The sequence below is a fragment of the Magnolia sinica genome, chromosome 4 (genome assembly GCF_029962835.1).
Source record: "Magnolia sinica isolate HGM2019 chromosome 4, MsV1, whole genome shotgun sequence".
NCBI lineage: Eukaryota > Viridiplantae > Streptophyta > Magnoliopsida > Magnoliales > Magnoliaceae > Magnolia > Magnolia sinica.
Window position 1 is genome coordinate 17119910 of NC_080576.1, and position 20653 is coordinate 17140562.

Genomic DNA, 20653 nt, shown 5'->3' on the forward strand with positions numbered 1-20653 from the left:
ATGTCTGATATACCCAACTGTAGACCTTTTAGGACTGTCATCCCAGTGAAAGTGTTTAACAACTTCAGTGGGGTTGGGAACCTTAGGAAGGTTCTTCAAGAAGGTTTTAGAAGTGACTGGGATGGGGTTTGTGGGTCACGCATGGAAAGGGATGGTGGGAGATGCGGGCATCTTGATGAGAAGAGGCGAACTGGTAGCGAGGTTTGTTTTGCAATTCTGGGGTCCATAGACACAACGGCTCTGATGGTATGTTACTTTTTAGATCATGGCTTTTGGATGATTGATTCTTTGTTGGGTATTTATATACACTGAAACTTGGTGTATAAACTCTCTCTGTTGGGCACTTGCCTGTTGACTGCTAACGCATGTGTTATTTCATGGATGGGCCTGATCATTCAATCGCCTGTTTGGCTTTTGTCGGTTGTTGAAAGGATGGTTGGGATCTTTCGACTAGTGTAATTTTCCGGATGTGATCAATCCAAGAGGTGAATTACTGTTTGGATGGTCCAGGTCAAGAGGGGTGTGCTAGAATGTTTACATGGTTTATACACCACGTTTTCCGTGTAAAATTTTCAATTGACACTATCATTCCACTGTTACTTTTTATTTTTTGGTTAGATCTTTCAAATGTTAGTTTTTCTTTAATTTGCTTTTACACTGAGCCAAAAGTAGGAAGCGGATTGCGTGCTGAGTAACTCAGTACGCTTAGCGTACTGAGTAAACTCTGTGGGGTCCACCGTGATTTATGTATTTTATCTTGTCTGTCCATCCATTTTACAAGATAATTTTAGGGCCTTAGATCAAAACTGAAGGATATAGAAGGCTAAAATGGACCACACCACAGGAAACAATGTGAATTGAAGTTATACCGTTGAAAAATTCTTGGGGGCCACAAAAGTTTTGGATCAAGATTATGTTTGTTTTTTCCTTTCATCCATGTTTGTTTGATCTTATGAACAGTTTGGATGACAAATAAACATCACTGTGGGGCATAGAAAGTTTTCAACGGTGGAAATCATTATTTCCACTGTTTCCTGTGGTATGGTCCACTTGAGATTTTTATAAGCTTCAATTTTGGGCTCAACGCCTAAAATGAGATGGAAAAACGGATGAAAGGTGTGGATAAACCACATAAATTCACAGTGGGCCCAACTGAGTTTACTCAGTACGATAAGAGCTTATGGCCGGGTACTGAGTAACTTAGTACGTAATCCGATTTCCCATAACTAGAACGTGCATCCTAAAGCTCTACAGCTTAACTGGAGCTGGGCAATCTGAACCATTGGATTTATGGGTGCATGAAACAGTTCCTAAAACTTATGAACTAGATCTAACTACAAACTTCAAAAGCCGTCTAAATATTCTCATGTGTGTTTGTTTCCCTATGCTGGTTAGATCTAATATGTGTTGTTGTCTTTTGAAGGGCTTATAACTGAGCCTGTTGCTGCCGGCGGTGGGCCAAAGCAGCAGCGCCCAAAGCAGCGAGTGATGCTGATTATTGGTAAGAGTAGCTGTCTTATGTATATGTTAATGGAAACTTGCCTGCTTAGTATAAAAGATTCATATTGGCTGCTCTCGATATTCAAACACTTAACCTTCGACTCTAATATCATTTCAAACAACCACTTAATTATATCAATGTGTAATCAAAAATACAATTTCAACAAAGTAATTATATGTTTACATGGTGCTACAGGAAAATCTGATCCGACAAGTCAAGCTGATTACAGAGCTCGGAGCTCAAAGGAAAGACCTCAAGAGGGCTATGAAGGTTTAGTGTGGCCAAGTTCGCTACCAACGAATCACGACTCCGAGTTATAATAATTCACATTGGCGAAACAGCCAAACTATGCGTACATCTGAGTCCGAAGCGTATTATTCGACTGACTCCGAATACTAGTACTTGGTCTCGGGTCTGGACAGGATGAGGCCGAGCTCGAGTAAGGATACTCCGAGTGCTGAGCTGGAAGACTAACCTAAATACGTACGTGACCCAAGATTTCACCTAGGGATGAGCGCCCTTAAGACACGATACACTACACGCCCCAAATATTGTGGATAATATCTCCACGATTACAATATCTGCATGATTGAGTAAATCGTGCCGAGATTAACGAACGCGATCATCTTTACCCACAGGTATAAATACCAGGGGACCCCATTGCAACAGGTATACAATATCTTACACCCTCTCTCTACATTACGCAACTTAGACTCAAATTCTCTAGCCTAACTTAGGCATCGGAGGGTCCACTGTTTAAGCCGGGGTCTCCTTTGCTCACCTTTCTGTGCAGGACCAGGGTCCGTTCGAGGCTCACAGTATTGAGTGGAGGGTGGTCCAGATTTTGACCTTAACATATGGTATTAAAGCGGAGTAGCAAAAATGCCTCTGTTAATATATCCTCCCATGGGTGCCAAGCCCGCATGTTTATGATGTGAAATGTGAGTGTGCCTCCACCCAGCCTGCTTGTGGTGTGAGCGTTTTTCCACCTTTGTCCAATATGTTTCCGTGTGGAATTCCATCCCGCACCCATAAGAGAGTGATAAAGTCCCTTTATATATATATTGATTCACCGTACTCTAACACCTAAAGCTTGTAGGTTGTTTGATGGAGTCTTGAGTCATGACTCAGCTCGAAATGCCATGGTAAAAAGTAGGTTGTTTGATGGAGTCTTGAGTCATGACTCAGTTCGAAATGCCATGGTGAAAAGTTTGCAGCTTATTCCCGAAATGCCTCCATCCATCACCTCAAAACTATACTTATGTACCATTTATTCCCATATTGCCCCCACCAGTCTTCCAAACGTTGTTGGTACTTTTCATTCCGAAAATGTCATTGAACGATTAACTCCAAGTTTGCAACTGCAGCTGGAGGGAGCATAGGTGTCCATGTCTGATCATTGTCTTCTTCTTCTTGTTGAAGGATTTTGGCTCGTATTGGAAACTGTCATAGCATGTGCAATCTACATTTACTACCTTCAGAGGCGTCGGATGAAGCGAAGATCACAACAACGTGGTCAAGACGAGCTATTGCTTCGACACTATCCAAACAACGACAATAGTACCCCAGCTTCCATTGAAGCATTCCTACACAACTACTACTCCGGAATGCCGACGATCGAGATTCTCCTAGATTCTCCTACAAACAGCTGAAGAAATACAACCAAAACTTCCCTCACAAGCTTGGCCAAGGCGGCTTCGGATCCGTTTACAAGGCTAACCTCCCTAGAGGCCTAATGGTGGCCGTCAAGCTTCTCGATGAAACTGAACAAAGCGAGGCCCAGTTTGTCAATGAGGTCCAGACCATTGGCCTAATCCACCACAACCATCTAGTCCGGCTTTTGGGTTTTTGTTTCGATAAGTCGAGAAGAGCTCTAGTGTATGAATTCATGGCAAATGGGTCCTTAGATAGGTACATCTACCAAAGTGACCACGGTTTGCCCGATAAGCTGGGCTAGGCTCAGCTCCATGAGATTGCTGTCAGCACCGCGAGGGGGATCGCCTTTCTCCATGACGAATGCCGGGTCAGGATATTGCACTGTGACATCAAGCCTCACAATATCCTTCTCGACCAGAGGTTCACGCCCAAGGTGTCTGACTTCGGCCTAGCACAAGCACTGAATAGGGAGATTAGTCATGCGTCGCTCACCCGTGGTAGAGGGACTCCGGGATACGCACCACCAGAAATGTGGTTGATGAACCATGGTCCGGTGACCAGCAAGTCGGATGTTTATAGTTATGGGATGTTGGTTTTGGAAATGGTTGGGAAGAGGAGGAATTTCAAAGAAGAAGCTAGCAGGGTGAGTGAGGCCTACTTTCCTGAGTGGGCTTACTTGCACTATGTGGTGGAGGTTGGTGGTGAGTGGTCTAAACACAATTCAGACCAAAGAAGAGAAGATGAGATCGTGAGGACGATGGCACTGGTGGGCCTTTGGTGCATACAATTCGAACCCGCTCTGAGACCGACGATGCGCAGGGTTATAGAGATGTTGGAGGGGAATGTGGTGATCGACGCTCCTCCAGCGCCATTCGATACAAGCGTGTCCAGGGTTGTTACTGGTGAGACCCACATGATCACGCTTTAAATACCCGACTATTTGTTTCCTCAATCAAAGTGTAAGTTGGGTTGGATGAGATCTGGAGACCATTCATCTGGTTGGCTCTATGGTGGATTGGCTGCTGGGTACGCGGACAAAATCACATGGATTGGATAATTGTAACTGACAATTAGAGGGCTCTGGTCCACTGAATATTCATCATTACTTGGAATTCTCCGTAACTATTTATTTGTAATCTTTAACATCTTATTGGCCTTTAAGATCGTCAGACCAGCGGGAAATTTGGGGCTTGTGCCATTCTGCGCCATGCATGGCAGGGCCAATCAAATGAACGGTTCGGATCTTGTACATGTTGCTTGCCATTTGTACCCGGGATGAAAAGCTGGATTTCTCATCAAGCAAGGAGATACCCCATATGTGTTAACTGCTAATGTAGCATGTTTGGGGAGGGAGCGGATTAGGTGAGACCCCTGACTGTGGGGCTCACAGTGATGTATTCATCCACACCGTCCAACCATTTTTCAAAGATCATTTTATGGCATGATTCCAAAAATGAAGCATGCCCAAATCGTAGTTGGACCACACCACAAGAAACAGTTGTGATTGAATCCCCACCATTAAAAACTTCATCGAGTCCACGGGGATGTTTATTTGGCATCCAACCTGTTGATAAGGTCACAAAGACCTATATGAATGAAGAGACCACACAGATATCATCTTGATCCAAAGCTTTAGTGACCCACGAGAAGCTTTTAATGGTCAAAGTACTACTGTTTCCTGTACTATGGATCTGAGATTTGGATCTGCTCCATTTTTTTATCGTGCCCTAAAATGAGTTTTCAATACAGATGGACGGCGTGGATGTAGTCACATACATCAAGGTGGGCCCCACAGTCAGGGGTCCCGCGCACCTTGGTCGATCAACCGCTCCCGGTTGGGGAATATCCAAGCATGCAGCCGGGTGGGACCAAGCGTCCAGATGATCTAGCTAGAAAATTAGGCCAGTCCACTCATCAGGTGGGCAATACACGTGTTGGGTATACACTGTCAGCCAACTCTTTTGCCATCCGTTATTATTATTATTTCTTTTGAGATTGGACCCATGTGATTAGTGGGCCATCCTTATTTTGAGGCCAGGTCACACACAGTAGGTCCCACTGGTTGTGATGCCTGGTTAATCGACGGGCTTTTGGCTGGTGATCCGAGAACCAACCAGCTAGCTGATGTGAAAGCTCTCTGAGTTCCACCACGATGTGTGTGTAGTTTTTCTCCACGCCAATCGAATTTTTCCAGCTACTAGCTAGGCATGATAAGCTCAAAATTGAGGCGGCTTCATTGCTCAAATGATTGAAATCTTCTTGGGCCCACCGAAATGTTTATTTGCCATCCAGCTGTCCATAAAATCACGTAACCCTGGACGAGGGAAAAACACAAATATCAACTTATCCAGAACTGCTATGGCCTCCCAAAAAGTTTTCAACGGTTAGCTTTAAATCTTCGCTGTTTCCTTTGGTGTAATCCACTTGAGTTTTGGATCTACTTTATTTTTGGGCTCATGCCTTGACATAAGCTGGCAAAATGAACGAGATAAAACACATACATCATGGTGGGCCCACAGTGCTTTGACACCAGCCAGACTGCGTCCTAGTTAATCCCATGAGGCACTTGGATGAGAGCATGCTAGGCTGCGGTGAAATTAAACAATGACTGATCAAATTAAAAAATGAGAGCAAATTGCCATGACTCTACTGGCAATTTGCTTGGGTGGCGGATCAAATTAAAAAATGAGAGCAAGGACATGAGCTCATAAATAAGGTACATCAAAAGTCTTTGCGTGCTCAACTAACGGGCCGGAGAGTAAATGCCCACCAATAAAACGTTCCTATGGCCCACCATGATATTTATATCTTATTCAATCCCATCGTTTCTTGTGGCAAGGATCACTTGAGTTTTGAAATGAAATTTTTTTTTAGCTCATATCTGCAGCAACAGATGGACAGAATGCATATATAACAGACATTTCATAGCACTTTAGGAGCATTGACGGGGGTGACTCTACTGGCAATTTGCTTGGGTGGCGGATCAAATAAATTCTCTACTGATGTTTTGCGATGCACCAGAATCAAACAACACACGTGCAATGCATGCAGATACTGGAAGTATACCCTCAACGACTCCTCCAGATGACTGAGGATCCTGCTGGGCTGCATAGAATCGAGCCTGAGCCGGCTGGGGAGGTGCCTGTCCCCTCTGAGCGTGCTGCTGCTGCTGCTGTCGCTGAGGCGGTCGAAACTGCTGCCTCTGCTGCGGCCTCGGAGGCTGGTGCTGATGCTGCTGCTGAGGTGGCCTCGGTGGTGGAGGCTGCTGTCGCTGCTGCTGTGGGGGCCTCTGCTGCTGCTGTGGGGGTCTCTGCTGCTGCTGCGGTGGTGGAGGCTGCTGTGGACCTCTCTGCTGCTGCTGCTGGGGACGAGGACACTCCCACATACGGTGTCCTGTCGCACCGCACCTAAAACAAGTGCCAGTGAACTGTCTCGGAGATGGTGCTGGAGGTGCTGGGGGCGCTCGGAAGGCTGGGCGACCTGTGCGCCTCTGCTGAGGTCGACCCTGCTGGGTATCACTGGAAGAAGCCTGCCTCTTCCGGTCTCTCCTCTGACCGCGATCAGACTGAGAACCGTCCCACTCAGCCTCAAAAATCTGGGCCTTCCGCACCACTTCCTCGAAGGTAGGGAGCTCATGCCCAATAACACGGCCTCGAAGACCGTAACGCAAGCCGCCCTCAAATCGACGGGCTCTCCGCTCCTCATCATCCACTAAGTAAGGTGCAAATCGGGACAGTGCTACAAAACGAGCGGCATACTGAGCCACTGTCATATCGCCCTGCACTAAGGCCTCAAACTCCAACGCTCGCTGACGTCGGATGTGATTGGAAAAATACTGTCGGTCAAACCGATCCACAAAATCTTCCCAAGTCCATACAAAATCAGCGCCCGCTGCTCGGGAGACTGACGCCCACCAGTGCTCAGCCTCACCATGAAGGAGAAATACGGCTAATCGGACTTGCCGCTCAGTCGCGCATCCCATCGTCTCAAATATCTTCTCTACGTCAGCGCGCCATCTCTCAGCCACGGTCGGGTCTGGCTCACCCTGGAAATGCGGGGGATCGAGGCGTCGGAACTCTCGAAGGAGGGCACTCGAGCTCTCCTGCTCTGCCTGTGCTGGTGAAACGACTGGGGGTCTACCCTGCCCCTGAAGTGCGGCCGTCACAGCTTGCAGCATCTGCTGTAACTGGGAAGCACTCACAGATACGGTCGGCTCCGCACTGGTCTCTGGTGGAGGAGCTGCACCCATAGACTGGGCAGCATGAATCCCTGGTAGATGGGTGGCATCCTCAGGCGGGGCAGTAGGGATCTCGGGTGGTGGAGCAGGGATCGTAGGTGGTAGTGCAGGAGTCGATCGGGTCACTCTCCGGCGCGCCATGTCCTATAGGAAAGAGCAAAGGTGCCTAATTAACTTTGAAAACTCTCGGAGGCACGCTCGTTAAGGGTCGGTAATAAAAGATCGCTAGGCTATCCGAACTTAGGACTTAAATCATTCATAGCAGACATGTAATGTTGTTTTTGGTTATTCCCGAGTTATGCTCTGATACCAACTTCTGTCACGCCCCAAACTCGGAAACCGGGCTCACAAAATTCCCGATCGCCGAATCCGGTGCCGACAGCCTCCGTAGAACCCCATTCTCGGCTCCCAGCGCCCATTCGCCAGGTTCCGATCCTGGGATGCTACAAGGAGGATTTTTAACATCAGTTTGATTCGTAATAAGCATAACCAAAGGCATAACCCACAAACAACAACCAAAAACTCCATCACATTTCCACTATAATAAAAAACTTTACAAATACAATGAGCATAAGGGAAATACAATGATGATCGACCAAAAGCTCCAAAAAGATCAGCTACGCGCCCAAGCCTCCGCGCTGCTGCGATCCAACGTCACCTGCACGCAACGGTCGTGCATAAGCTTATAGAAAGCTTAGAGGGTGGTGAAAGTGTATGCTCAAGGTGGTAATGTAGTTATGCAGTATCAGAGTAATGCGGAACATGCTAATGAATGCCAAGAATACCATTAGCCGTACCAAGGCCATGCGGTGCAAAGAATGATGTCGGCCATACCAAGGCCATGCAATGCGAAATGCAACTCAAGCATACAAATCCTCATCTAAGTCCACATGTCAATACGGCTCAAATCTGGAATATCACCGGGGTCTAGTACACTCCAAGCCAGGTTGCCGCCCCATCGCGCGCAATAAGGTGAGTGGAAAAGACCTCACTATCCGCCTGCCAATATCGGGCTCGGCTCGTCAATAGCGGACCCATTCCTCAAGCTGGTCAGACTCAGCATAGCATTGCCCCCTACTCTCGGGCGGGTAAGGCCGCACCCCCTTCCAACCGACCACGACACAGTGGAAAGCGCAACCGTCTGGTAATCGGCACTCAGCGCTCATGCATCCACTCGGTCTAGACGTTGGAGCAACCTCCTGGTACCATAAGGGTTTAGGGACTTTCACCCAGGGATATCTATCGCACCCCATATAGAGCAGTATTTCCGGTATCCAATCCTGCCAACCACGATACGTCTGTGGAAGCTACGACCCTGATGTCGCTAAGGCGTATAGTAACCATATCACATAATGCGAATGCATGAATCACACTATCCAGTCATACAGCAATCCTGCGCGTATCATGCGCTCATGCAGGGCAACACCCCCTGTACGGGAGCCCTTAAACAATCTGCCCAAAGACATATGCTATGATCAGTCATTTCTCATATCAAGCATACGTATGATGCATATGATCATGAATCATGGAATTAAACATGCTATATAGGATGGATGATGTGCATAACGAAGGTGGGCCTAGATGGCCTACACATAACACGCACGAGCCTAACCATAGGCCCTAGGGAAAGTCATAATGCGGACATTTAACCAACACTATACTTGCAATGGGGACGTCAAACCACCATTGCTCCCAAGGTACAGCCCGATGTAGACATCATTACATAACCCATGTTGGGATCGTATGTTGCAATGGACCTTAGGCACGTCCCATTGGGCCTTAAATACGTCAAATGGGCCATATCATATGGGCCTTGTATTCATCAAGTGGGCCACATCATTGGGCCGCACCAATGGGCCTTATGTGCATTGCAATGGACTATAACCTATGGGCCTTAGAATGCATCAAATGGGCCTAATCTTATGGGCCGTTTGTGTATCACATGGGCCTCGCCAATTGGGCCCCATATGTACATCAAATGGGCCTAAACCCATTGGCCCCAACACATTTTTTTTTTGTGGGCCATAACCCATGGGCCCCTAATACATCTATGGGCCTCAACCCATGGGCCTTACATCTATATCAAGGTGGGCCTCCCACCAATATTATATTAAACATGATATAATATAATATATATATATATAATACATATGATATTATATATAATATAATATTATATATATATAGATATATATATATATATATATATACACACACACGCATACACCACACGCACGCACACACACGCATGCACCCACCCACAGACGCACGCGCACACACACAGTGGGCTCCACCGTCCAGGCGGACGGTGGAGATAAAATACTTACATCACTGTGGGCTCCATGTGGGGCCCACCATAATGTTTATATGTCATCCAACCCCTTGATAAGGCCAGTGGGCCTTAGATGAAGGGTAGAAACAAATTTCATTTTGATCCTAAACTTCTGTGGGCCCCAAAAGGGTTTCAAAGGTAGAGGTTAAATCCCGCTGTTTCATACGGTGTGGGCCACCTGAGCCTTAGATCAAGGTGATTTTCAGAGGGTGATCCACTGACGTTAGGGCCCACCGTGCGAATGGATTAGATGACAAATAAACATCAATGTGGGGCCCACGGCTACAGCCGTGCTGGGCTGTACGTCGGCCAAACCGTCCGCCCGCTGGAGCTGGTGCGCAGGTAGCAGCAGGCGCTGCCTGCTCTCTGACAACGGCAGCAGCGTTGCTGCTGCCCAAGGTATTTTTTTTTTTGATTTTCTGATTTTCCATGGTTTTCGCAGGTGGGGTCCATATTTGGACAATCCACTCCGTCCAATGGCCCTCCATGGCCCCCCACAAGCAAAACAAGCCCAATATTGGGCCTGTTTCGGTGTATAGGAGCAATATGGGACATTTCAATGGTAAACTCACTGTTTGCCATGTTATGGCCCACCTGAAAATCTGATCGGTCCCATCTTTGGGCTCAACGCCTAAAAATGGCTTGGGAAGGGAATGGATGGTGTGGATTGGAGACATGCATCAAGGTGGGGCCTACATGAATGGGCCTCCTCCATTAGCTTGAACCAAGCTTTTATTTGTGTTTTTCACCAATCGTCCAGCGTCCCTGGACGCTGGACTCTCTGGCCGAGCAAGGTGGGCCTACTCATGAGGGTCACCACTGATGGATGGCGTGGGTACAATACACGCAAAGTGGGCCCCACAGGTAAATGGTTTGGATAACCTACTAACTTCATGGTGGGGTCCATTCAAGTGGGCCACACAATCTCATTAACATCACAAAAATAAAATAAAATAAAACAAAGGAGCGAGAGATAGAGAGTGAGACCGTGTGATGGAGGGACCCCGGCACTATGGGCCCTCCCTTGCACTAAATCATACATCAAGTGGGTCCCATTACATGTGGGCCTATTAAATTAAAATTCAACGGTAGAGATCCCTTCTCCACTAAATCAGACGGTCTAGATGACCCTAAATATGCAAGAAAGTAAACATCATGATGGGGTCCATGGAAAATGGCCTCATCATGGAATGATCATGATGATCCAAGTGGGCCATTGGCCACATCATAGGGTCCAAAGTGAGATCCGAACCATTGATCGGTTGGCCTCACTTGGCCCATCTTAAAAACATCAAAAACTATCCTATCCAAACACCCACCGCTTGATCTTCTTGCTCCCTTGGCTTCCTTAGCTCCTTGTGCTTCTCTTTGATGGAGGAAGATGGGAAATGGATGATTGAGATGAGAGATGAAGGGGTGGGAAAGGGGGCCTCACAAATGCCATTTTCTCACCATAGGAGACTCATACGTATGGGACTTGCTATAGGAGAGTTTGAAATGAGAGAGAGACTTGTAAGGGGGAGAGAGAGAGAGAGAGAGAGAGAGAGAGAGAGAGAGAGAGATGGGTGATGGAGTGATGGGGGATGGTTGATGTTGAAAATGGAAAAAGAGGAGTGGTGAGGTGGAAAGAGGGTAGACTTTTGAAAAAGGTGGAGATGGGTTGTTGTACTTGAGGTATGGGATGCTTTAATGGTTGATTGATGGGACTAATTGTAGAGATTCCCTCGAAATCCGTAACGCGCGGTGTTTCTTCGGAATAAACGCTGATCGGCATCTTCTTGCCTGGGTATCGGTTCGGTGCGCAAGTCACGGCGTTGGAACCGCGGCGACGACGCGGTCGCTATGATATAACTTTCGGACCAAGCCGACGTCGGTGCGCGGGAACTGGCTTAGGATCGTGCGCAAACACCGAATACGGTGCGAAGGTTGCCGGAATTTGACCGGAAGGACCGCGGAAGCTAACGGAACCGTACGGATTAGGACACGGGTCTTACACGATTAATGTAAGATTGCAAACTGTAAGAGTTTGAGAGCCAAATGTTTTGAGAGGGAGAAAGCTAAGTTTTTAAAATTTATAAGTTGCTCCATCTCTTGTATCTTTTTTTTTTCTTTTTAAATCATAGTGGATTGTTTGTCACTTGGTGCCGTAGTTTTTTCCTGCAAGAGTTTTTCTTCATAAAATTCATATGTTTTCTGTAGTTACTTGAATTTTTATTTCCATATTATATTGTTTAATTCTTTTTAAGGTTGCTTCCGCGCCAGATAAGTTGTGTAAGAGCTTGTCGTATCCCCAACAAGTGGTATCAGAGCGAATGTTGAGTTTTCAAATTGAATATGAGATATGACATCGAATGGATCGAATGCTAAGTTCGAGGCAGAGAAATTCACGAGTAAAAACAAATTTGAATTATGGAGGTTGAAAATGAAATCTCTCCTAATTTGGGAAGGATTGCAGCAAACACTCATGAACAAAGCAAAACGTCTTAAATCGATGAAATAAGATAATTGAGATGAACTTAATCAGAGGGCAATTAGCGCAATTCAATTATTCTTGGCCGACGAAGTCCTTTATAATGTCATCAATGAGACGACTATCACGAGCCTATGGGTGAATTTGGAGAGCATATCTCTCTCCAATCGCCTATATATGAAGAGACAAATGTATAATTTGAAGACGGCGGAAGGGTCGGATCTCTCTAAGCACATTAACACATTCAACAAATCGATTTGCAAACTGACAAGTCTGGACGTGAAGATTAACGAAGAAGAAAAAGCCCTAATTTTGTTGATGTCTCTTCTGGATTCATATGAGTATCTGGTGGATACTCTGTGCCATGTAGAGATACCTTGAACCTAGATACCATTATTTCATCCCTTCAGTCAAAGCAGTTGAAAATTAATAATGATGGGGAATGTACTTATACAGGTGTACTGGTTGCCAAGGAAATATCATCTGAGCGAGAGAAGGGGAAGTCGTGATCTAGGTCCAAGTCGAACAACAAAGGAAAGTTGAAGTGTTATAATTATGACATGACAAGATATATGAAGAATGACTGTACAAATTCTAAAACCCAGAATGATGAGAAGTCAACATGACCAAAGAAGGACAATTCAGTGAAGTCCAGTAAGGAGATGAGTGGTTGTACGTATTGTCTGTGTTCAAAGTCAAACACTTGTGTAATGAGTGGATTTTAGATATGGGGACATCGTACCACGTGTCCTTATCGGAGTTGGTTCATCACGTTCAATGAGTATGATGGTGGTGTGGTTCTTATAAGTAACGATCATGCTTGTAAGATAATTGGAATTAGTTCGATTTATATCAGAATGTTTGATGCGGTGGAACATACTCTGATAGAAGTGAGGCATGTTTCTAACTTAAAGAAGAATATGATATCTCAGAGAGCTCTTAATGTACTCGAATGTAAATTGGTCAGTTATGAATGTCCTAAAAGTTTCTAAATGGGCACCCATTATTACGAAGGCACGATAGAGTAAAAACTTTTACAAGTTGATAGGGAGCACAATATAAGATGGAGCTGAAACATCTATAACAGAATCCACGTTTGCACATGTGTGGCATGCGTGCCTAGGACACATGAGCGGGGGTGGAATGAAGGTATTTCTCGATTGTTGTTTAATTCATAGCTTTAAAAGTTTTGATTTATATATATGTGAGCACTGCATATATGGGAAATAGTCAAGGTTCTCTTTTAAAACTGGAAAACATGTTAGTAAAGAACAACTTGATTATATGCATTCGGATGTGTGGAGGTTGTCTCCCCTTGTTTATAGATGAGGGTCATCATTCTTTGTCACATTCATTGACGACTTCTCTAGAAAGGTTTGGGTGTATTTCATGAAACATAAATTTAATGTTTTTAATACTTTCAAAGCGTGGAAAGTAATGGTCGAAAAGTAGACATGGCAAAAATTGAAATTTCTGAGAACTAATAACGGTATAAAGTTTACTTCTAAGGAGTTTAATCAATTTTATAAGAATGGGGGGATTATAAGGCATAACACGGTGCGAATGGCTAAAAAATATAACTTTTTTGGCTATACGTTGAGTGTCAAATATTGCATATTTTCCTCTAATTATATCTTGGTTTTAAGAACATGATAATGCTTAATGATATATTTTATATATGTTTGTGTTGCAAGGTGAATCCGAGAGCTTGGATTGAAAATAATGCTAAAAACATGGATTTGATGCTCAAGAATCACCAAGGCAAATGATGGATCTTAGAAGACAAAGGACGAAGAATTCACATGACGAAGATCTAAGGAAACCAAGTACAAAGGATGAAGAAATAACTTGAAAGAATGCAGAACCTTCAGCAGAAAATAGACAGGTTCGTTCCGACTGAATTCGCACAAAACAGTCCAACAACCAAAGATGAAATTCGAAAGCTAATTTCGTTCAACTGATAGACAATTCGGTCCAACCGAAACCCAGTTCGGTTCGACCAAAGGGAAGACTCAGTGCGATTAAAAGTGCACAAAAAGCTCCAGTGAAGAACGATAAATTTTGGAGTTAATTTGATTCGACCAAAGATTAATTCGGTTCGACCGACAACTTAAGTTCAATCCGACTAAACCCATGCTCGGTCTGACCAAAATTGGGCAATTGATGAAGCAGAATCCTACCATGCTTCGGACTCGACTTTGGTCTGACCGATGCGTAACATGGCTGCGTATATTGAGGCGGTTTTGCGATCGAATTGCAGAAATTTCAAGTTGGTGCATAAGGTGGAACTTCACAACTATAAATAGGGACGTTCCTAGGTATCTTGTTTTCATGTTTTATTTAAGAGATTTGGGTTTAATCATGTCTATGGTTAACTAAACCTCTTAGTTAGGGCTAAGAGGTGAAGCTTGTAGCGTGATTGGAATGTTTATTTTGCTTTGATTCTTATTTATATTGAACTTCATTGATTTCTAGTTGATTTTAAGGAATATTTTCAATTTTCTATGGTTTGTTGTGACTTAAATTACAATAAACACTGCGATAGCTTTGAATATCTTCTTTTCCTATTTGAAATTGTGATATTGGTAAATCCCGTTGTTCACCATCATCTCCCGGGCATGGTAGGGTGATGGAATCTCCTCCAAATCTTCAAAATCCTTATCTATTGAGGCTAGTTTAATGAAAAGTTTAGAGATTTGATCATCTCCTCTCCTAACTGGATAAGATAGGATTTTGATTCTAGTTGTATCTCTTGAATCAAATAAGGTATCATCTTGATAGCTACAAGTGGATTCTTAGTACCCTAGTTCTCACCTTTAAATTTATAAGTTTTAATCAACCTTATTCACAATCACTTTCAATTATTCTAGATTTTGTATTTAGATCTTTTTTTAGTTTTAATTCTAGTTCTTTTTAAAATACGCACAAGTTTAATCCCTATGGATTCGACCTCGGTCTTACCAAGTTATTACTACATCGCGACCCTATAATTGGGGTTGTGAACAGTATAGTGATGGTGTGAAGGGGTACAAGCTACATGACCAGGTCACACAGAAAATCATCATTAGTCGTGACATCAAATTCAATAAAGGATCCTTGTTCCGTAACGATAAACACAAGGAAGTGAAAAAGTTGGTTGTAGACGTTTAGATTGATAAAGATGAAACAAATGCTGATACAAGACGCAAATATAGGTACAAGAGCAAGTGGAGTAGACACTTATGAGAAGGAATTCGTTAAGGGATCGTATCACATGATGAGTGGATTTTAGATACTGGGGCATCATATCACATGACTCATCATTCGAGTTGGTTCACCATTTACAAAGTATGTGATGGTGACCAAGCATTTATGGGCAATGATAATGCCTGTAATGTGGTGGGTGTTGCATTAGTGTGCATTAAGATATTTGATGGCATATATCATACCTTAACCGACGTGAGAGGTGTTCCTGATATGAGGAAGAGCTTGATATCTCTTGGAGCACTCGAGGCGCTTGGGTGCAAATTCACCGGTTTTGATCGTGTTCTTAAATTTTCAAAGAAGGTACTCGTTGTCATGAAGGTATAGAGGAGCGGGAACCTTTACAGGTTGATCGAGATCACTTCATCTAGTGGAACTAAAAAGTCTGTAGCAGATCCATGTCTACACATATGTGACATGCACGCTTGGGCCACATGAGTGAGCGAGGCATGAAGGTACTTTTTGATCATTATTTAATATCAGCCTTTAAAAGTTTTGATTTTAATATATGCGAGCATTGTATATATGATAAACATTCAATGTTATCTTTTAAATTTGGTAAACATGTATGTAAGGGTGTTCTTGATTATGTACATTCTAATGTATGAGGGTCGTCGCCTATGGTTTTTGGTAGAGGGTTGTCATGATTCGTCACATTCATTGATGACTATTATAGGAAGGTATGAGTTTAATTATTTTATGAAAAATAAATTCAATATCTTCACCAACTTCAAGCAATGAAGGCAGTAGTGGAAAAATAGTTATGGCGAAAAGTAAAGGTATTAAAGACAGATAATAGTGGAGAATTAACTTTTGGGAAATTCATTCAATGTTGTAAGGATGAAGGGATCGTGAGGTATAACACAATGTGCTATACACTAAAGCAGAATGATGTCGCTGAGCGGATAAATCTGACTCTCTTAGAAAGGCCTCGATGCATGATCAGTAATGCTGGGTTGGGCAAAGACCTGTGGACTAAGACCGTTAACACGGTTTATTACTTGGTGAATCAGTCCCCTTCTACGACCATTAAATGTAAGATTTCAGAGGAAGTGTGGAGAAGTTAGCAGGTAGATTAGCCGGGATTGCTTGTATTTGGTTGCGATGCTTACTCTTATGTATCATCAATTGAGAGAGATAAGCTAGACCAAAGGGCTAAGAAATACATTTTTGTTAGCTATAGTAGTCGTGTGAAGGGATACAGGTTGTATGACCGGGTCATATGAAAAATCATCATTAGCTTTGACGTCAAATTCGATGAATGATCATTGTTACATACGGATGAGCACAAGGAACCTAAAAAGTTAGTGGTGGACATTTAATTAGGCATAAATGAGACACATGCTGAGATAGAGACACAGACAGAGGTACGTGAGTAGGTGGAGTATCCACCTATGAGATGGAATCCGCCGTGAGATCACAGATTAGTGGCTAGATACAGGGATGACTAAAATGTTACATTTGCCTTCATTGCAGATGAGGGGGATCCATCTACTTTCTAGAAGGTTCTCAATGAGTCACATGTCGAAAAGTATAAAATTGTGATGAATGATGAAATAGACTTCTTGTACAAGAACGAGATGTGCGAGCTGATGGAGCTTTCCATCGGTCGAAAAGTGATCGGGTACAAATGGATCTTCAAGAAGAAATTTAATAGGTATAAGATAAAGTTGGTAGCAAAGGGATATGCTTAGAGAGAAGGTGTGGACTTCACTGAGATATTTGCGCCAATAGTAACATAAATATCTATCATATTCGTATTGGCGTTGGTTGCTCAATACAATCTCGAGATGAAACAGATGGATGTGAAGACTACTTTCCTGCATGGGGAATTGAAAGAGCAAATTTACATGAACCAAACAGAAGATTTCGAAATACAAGGAGCAAGAACAAGGTTTGCAGGTTAAAGAGGTCATTGTAAGGCATAAAACAGTTACCCAAGCAGTTATATAAAAAATTGATTCTTTCATGGTGAGTCAGAAGTTTGCCAAGAGTAAGTATAATCATTGTGTCCATTACAAGACATTAGATGATAGAAAGTTCATTATCTTGGTATTGTATACTGATGACATGCTTATTGTCAGTCAAAGTATGTCTGAGACTGATATATTGAAGACTCAGTTATCAGGGATATTCAAGATGAAATATCTGGAGGCCATAAAGAGATTTTTGACATTAACATACACAATGATATGAAGAGGAGCAGGCTATGGTTATCTCAGGAAAATACCTTAAGAAGGTATTGAAGAAGTATGGGATGGACAAGGCAAAGTCAATTAGTGTTCCCTATGCGGATCATTTTCAGTTATCTTCTGAAAGGTATCCTAAAATAAATGAAGAAAAGTAGGATATATTTTATTTGCTTTATTCGAGCGCACTTGGTAGCTTGATGTATGCCATGGTCTGTACAAGACCTTATATTTTACATGCAGTTGGTGTTGTTAGCAGATACATGTCAAATCATGGCAAACAACACTAAGAGGCAGTGAAATGACTATTTCGATATATTCGACGTACACAGGACTATATCTTATCATCTGAAAAATTATGGGACAAGTTAGTAGGCTATGTGAATTCAGATTACACAGGCAGAGATATTAGAAGGTCGACTTTTGATTACTCGTTTGTGCTAGCGGGTGGAGCAATTAGTTAGATGTCGAAGTTTCAGTCTGTGGTTGATCTTTCCACAACCAAAGATGAATATATGTCAGTGACAGAAGCATTTAAGGACGATGTTTGGTTGAGGGGGATGATAAATCAATTTTAGGCTTTAGTAGGAGGTCGTGCCAGTCAATTGTCACAACGAAAGCGTGATCAATTTGGCCAAAAATTAAGTTAATCACTCACATACTAAACATATTAATGTGCGTCATCATTTTATCCGACAGGTGCTTGAGAAATGAGGCGTGACTCTAGAAAAGATTCACACAAGCATGAATCTGGCTGACATGCTTACAAAGGTGGTTCCCACAGAGAAGTTCAAGTTCTATGTAACTTTTCTAAGCTTGACGAAGGCATAAATGGAAGACAAAGCATGCACAAGAAGGGATGGTGAAGCTACGATGGAAAACAGAATTATAGATAGTGATAGATAAAGAGTTATGATAAATGAAGATTGAAGACATAGTGGAGATGTTGATATTTTAAATTTGTCAATAACATCGAGCAGATGTCGATGTCATTGACAGGTGCTCGATGTCATCTAAAAAATTTAAAAATTTTCATGTTGGTTGCTGAAATGTTTTAATGTTGCTACTCGGTGTCATTGAAATAAGATCGATACCATTGACAAATCCTCGATGGGTTGTCAATGCTATCGAAGTCCTAAGAATTGCGTAAATGCGGAATTTGTTTCCTATTCCAGTTGTGATAGTATATATATTAAGTGTAATTAGAATTATGATAATAGAAGAGGTGTTCTCGGGCTTTCTAAATCATTCTTAAGATTTCAAGGGCATAGCTAAGGCTTGTGAAGTTAATTCGTTACTTGTTCAAATTAATAAGACTCTATCTATTGTGCCATGATTTTTTCCTGCAGGGTTTTTCTATGTAAATTTTGAATTATTCATATTTGAAATTAGTTATGCAGTTGCGAGTACTTTTCTTAATTCATTTATAATATTTATGTGGTTTTCTAACATCGGAAGAAACCGGATCAGAAGATAAGCTAAGGATGGTCATGACCCTACCATTATAGCAACCAGCGGGATAAATTTGACTTATGCCATGATCAGACAAATGGTGAATTGAATGAGTTGCTTGTTGGGCTACGTGGGCAGTTATAGAACCAGGAGGCGCATCATCGTACGATTGAGAAATCTAGAAAAGATTACGGTAAGAAAACTTTTTATGATAGTGACAGAAGACGACGAAAAACTTGTGGAAGTCGGTGCACGAGACTCAGTGTATAGACTACGTAACTGCTTTGACTGAGTCTCAGTGCATCTTATCATCACATGGTTGATGTGTGATGACAGAAGTGTTTGGACGGAGACCATCTTGACCAGTCCAACAAAACATCCTTCTCCACAGTTCGGTCTCCATACTCCTGTTCCTTCCGTGGAAATATTTCTTGGCTTATTGTAAACCTACTGACCCACCTCTTTTCTCTTCCTTCCTTTCTTTCTCGACCCGCCTTATTTCTTTCTTAGCCGTGCGACACCAAATTAGAGATCCGCAGTACACGTGCTAACGTTTAAACTGATGAAATATCGGGTTTATTCACCATATAGAGTGAACGGTGCGCATGGCTTATCGAAACATCAGCTGGGTCCACTCAAAAAACGAACTGTTGGGAAAAAGCCAAATTTCTATATTCGATCTGCAAAAATATACGATATCTATATACCCTATGTTATGAGTATTCGGGGCATCTTTTATCGGATGGATGGCCCAGATCCCAGACATGTGAGCTGAAATGGTATTCAGACTGGGAAGCTACTACATCCGTCTCAAGCAAGCTAGTCATATGCCCTTTTAAAAATAAAAAAAATAATAATAATAATAATAATTCTTTTTCCATAAAATTACCTGCCTTTGGAGTAAACCGCTTTAGTTTTGCGTTGTTAGGCATCAAAGCATTGGGTGTCATATGCCGTTTCGATTTAAAATATTTAAAGTATACCTCGTAAGTTTTACAACATTAGACATTAAAGCACATGGTGTCGTAAGCCATTTTTTATTATTTACAATTTAATATATGATTTTTAAGGCGAAAATACCCTGTAATTAAACCAACAATGCTTTTACCTTAGTTATGAACATGTTTGCAAGAGATGGTCGCAGTGATCATTGGCTTCACCATATTCTTTTTGAAAAATCCGAGCCATCCACCATTTCCTTGATATGATTTTAGAGCTTGGGCCTAAACATAATGCAGATTTGAAGCTTAGGTGGGCCACACGGAAAGTACAAGTGCATATTAAATGCATGCTCTTCAAACCCACTTGGGGCCAAAGAAACTTAAGATCAGGCGTAAAAATTCGGTGGTTATGTTTAACCCGCTAGGAATGATCTTCTAAATGGTTAAATGGTTGGAAATGCCGTTTCAATGGTTTGGATGGCCTAAAAAAAATGGACCATATTGTTTGAGAAAAATCTGAGTCAGTCCACCATTTCCCTCGCATGATTTTAGGTCTTAGCTCCGAAAATGATCCAGATCCAAAGCCCCAAGTGGACCATACTAAAGTTAAAAGTGTATATTGAATGGAGGCC

At 42.8% G+C, this 20653-nt stretch overlaps 2 protein-coding genes across 2 annotated transcripts in view; both read left to right on the forward strand.

Annotated features, from left to right (window-relative positions):
- LOC131244051 (uncharacterized) lies at window positions 1-4339 on the forward strand. The gene is made up of 3 exons (XM_058243717.1): window positions 1-193; window positions 1424-1501; window positions 2924-4339. The coding sequence occupies exons 1-3, from the start codon at window positions 1-3 to the stop codon at window positions 3151-3153; spliced, it is 501 nt and encodes a 166-aa protein (XP_058099700.1). The 3' UTR covers window positions 3154-4339.
- Window positions 3237-20653, forward strand: part of LOC131244052 (rust resistance kinase Lr10-like) — a 26262-nt gene continuing 8845 nt past the window's right edge. Inside the window, exons 1-2 of the mRNA XM_058243718.1 lie at window positions 3237-3412; window positions 3485-4059. Coding sequence (XP_058099701.1) covers window positions 3237-3412; window positions 3485-4059 — 751 coding nt within the window. The remainder of the gene's footprint in view (window positions 3413-3484; window positions 4060-20653) is intronic.

What these genes read in the sequence shown, in the direction of transcription:
- LOC131244051 (XM_058243717.1), top strand. Translation starts at nt 1, where the DNA reads ATGTCTGATATACCCAACTGTAGACCTTTTAGGACTGTCATCCCAGTG. An exon ending in TGATGAGAAGAGGCGAACTG is followed by an intron (nt 194 to 1,423) that starts GTAGCGAGGTTT and finishes TGTCTTTTGAAG; the next exon opens with GGCTTATAACTGAGCCTGTT. An exon ending in GCGAGTGATGCTGATTATTG is followed by an intron (nt 1,502 to 2,923) that starts GTAAGAGTAGCT and finishes TTCTTGTTGAAG; the next exon opens with GATTTTGGCTCGTATTGGAA.